Genomic DNA, 958 nt, shown 5'->3' on the forward strand with positions numbered 1-958 from the left:
AGGTGGGGCCAAAAAAAAGAAAAAATGAATAGTCAGTTTGTGTCTCACAAAGGGGTGATGAAACACTGTCATGCACTCTGTGCTTGCTTCTCCAAGAACCAATTGCATAGGAATCACTCTCAGATTCACTTCTTTCAAGGTTAGAAAGTAGCCAGGGCTCTGGAGTTTCTCCTACAAAGTCTTCCATATGTGGTTTCAAGAAGATTGGGCAAGAGATAATAAGCAATGATGCAAAACCAAACCACAGTAACAAGCTTCATCTTGCTGGGGCTGACAGATGACATTCCACTGAAAATTCTGCTGTTCATTTTTCTCTTTCTTTCCTACATGTTGAGTCTATCTGGAAACCTAAGCATCATCACCCTGACTCTGATCGATTCTCACTTTAAAACACCTATGGATCCTTTCCTCCAAAATTTCTCCTTCTTAGAGATTTCATTCACAACTGCTTGTGTTCCCAGATTCTTGTACAGCGTATCCTCTGAGGACAAGTCCATCACTCACAATGACTGTGCCAGTCAACTGTTGTTTACAGACCTCTTTGCAGGGACAGAATTCTTCCTCCTGGTCACCATGTCCTATGACCGCTACGTGGCCATCTGCAAACCCCTGCATTATGTGGCCATCATGAGCAACAGAGTCTGCAAGAACTTCATCCTCTTCTGCTGGGTAACAGCACTAATGATCATACTCCCACCAGTGAGGCTGAGTTTGGGCCTGGAATTCTGTGACTCGAATGTCATCGATCACTTTTGCTGTGACGCTTCTCCTCTCCTGAAGGTCTCTTGCTCAGACACACGGGGGACAGAACAGATGGTTGTAGCGTGTGCAGTGCTGAGGCCATCATCACCCTCGTGCGTGTAGTTCTTTCCTACATTTACATCGTCAAGACTATTCTAAGGTTTCCCTCTGCCCAGCAAAGGAAGAAGGCCTTCTCCACCTGTTCTTCCCACATGAT

At 45.3% G+C, this 958-nt stretch overlaps 1 protein-coding gene across 1 annotated transcript; it reads left to right on the plus strand.

Annotated features, from left to right (window-relative positions):
• Positions 229-864, plus strand: LOC100153112 (olfactory receptor 6C2-like). Its single transcript, XM_021091223.1, has one exon. It carries the CDS (start codon positions 229-231, stop codon positions 862-864), a length of 636 nt encoding a protein of 211 aa, XP_020946882.1.

Source organism: Sus scrofa, chromosome 5 (genome assembly GCF_000003025.6).
Source record: "Sus scrofa isolate TJ Tabasco breed Duroc chromosome 5, Sscrofa11.1, whole genome shotgun sequence".
In the NCBI taxonomy this organism is placed as follows: domain Eukaryota; kingdom Metazoa; phylum Chordata; class Mammalia; order Artiodactyla; family Suidae; genus Sus; species Sus scrofa.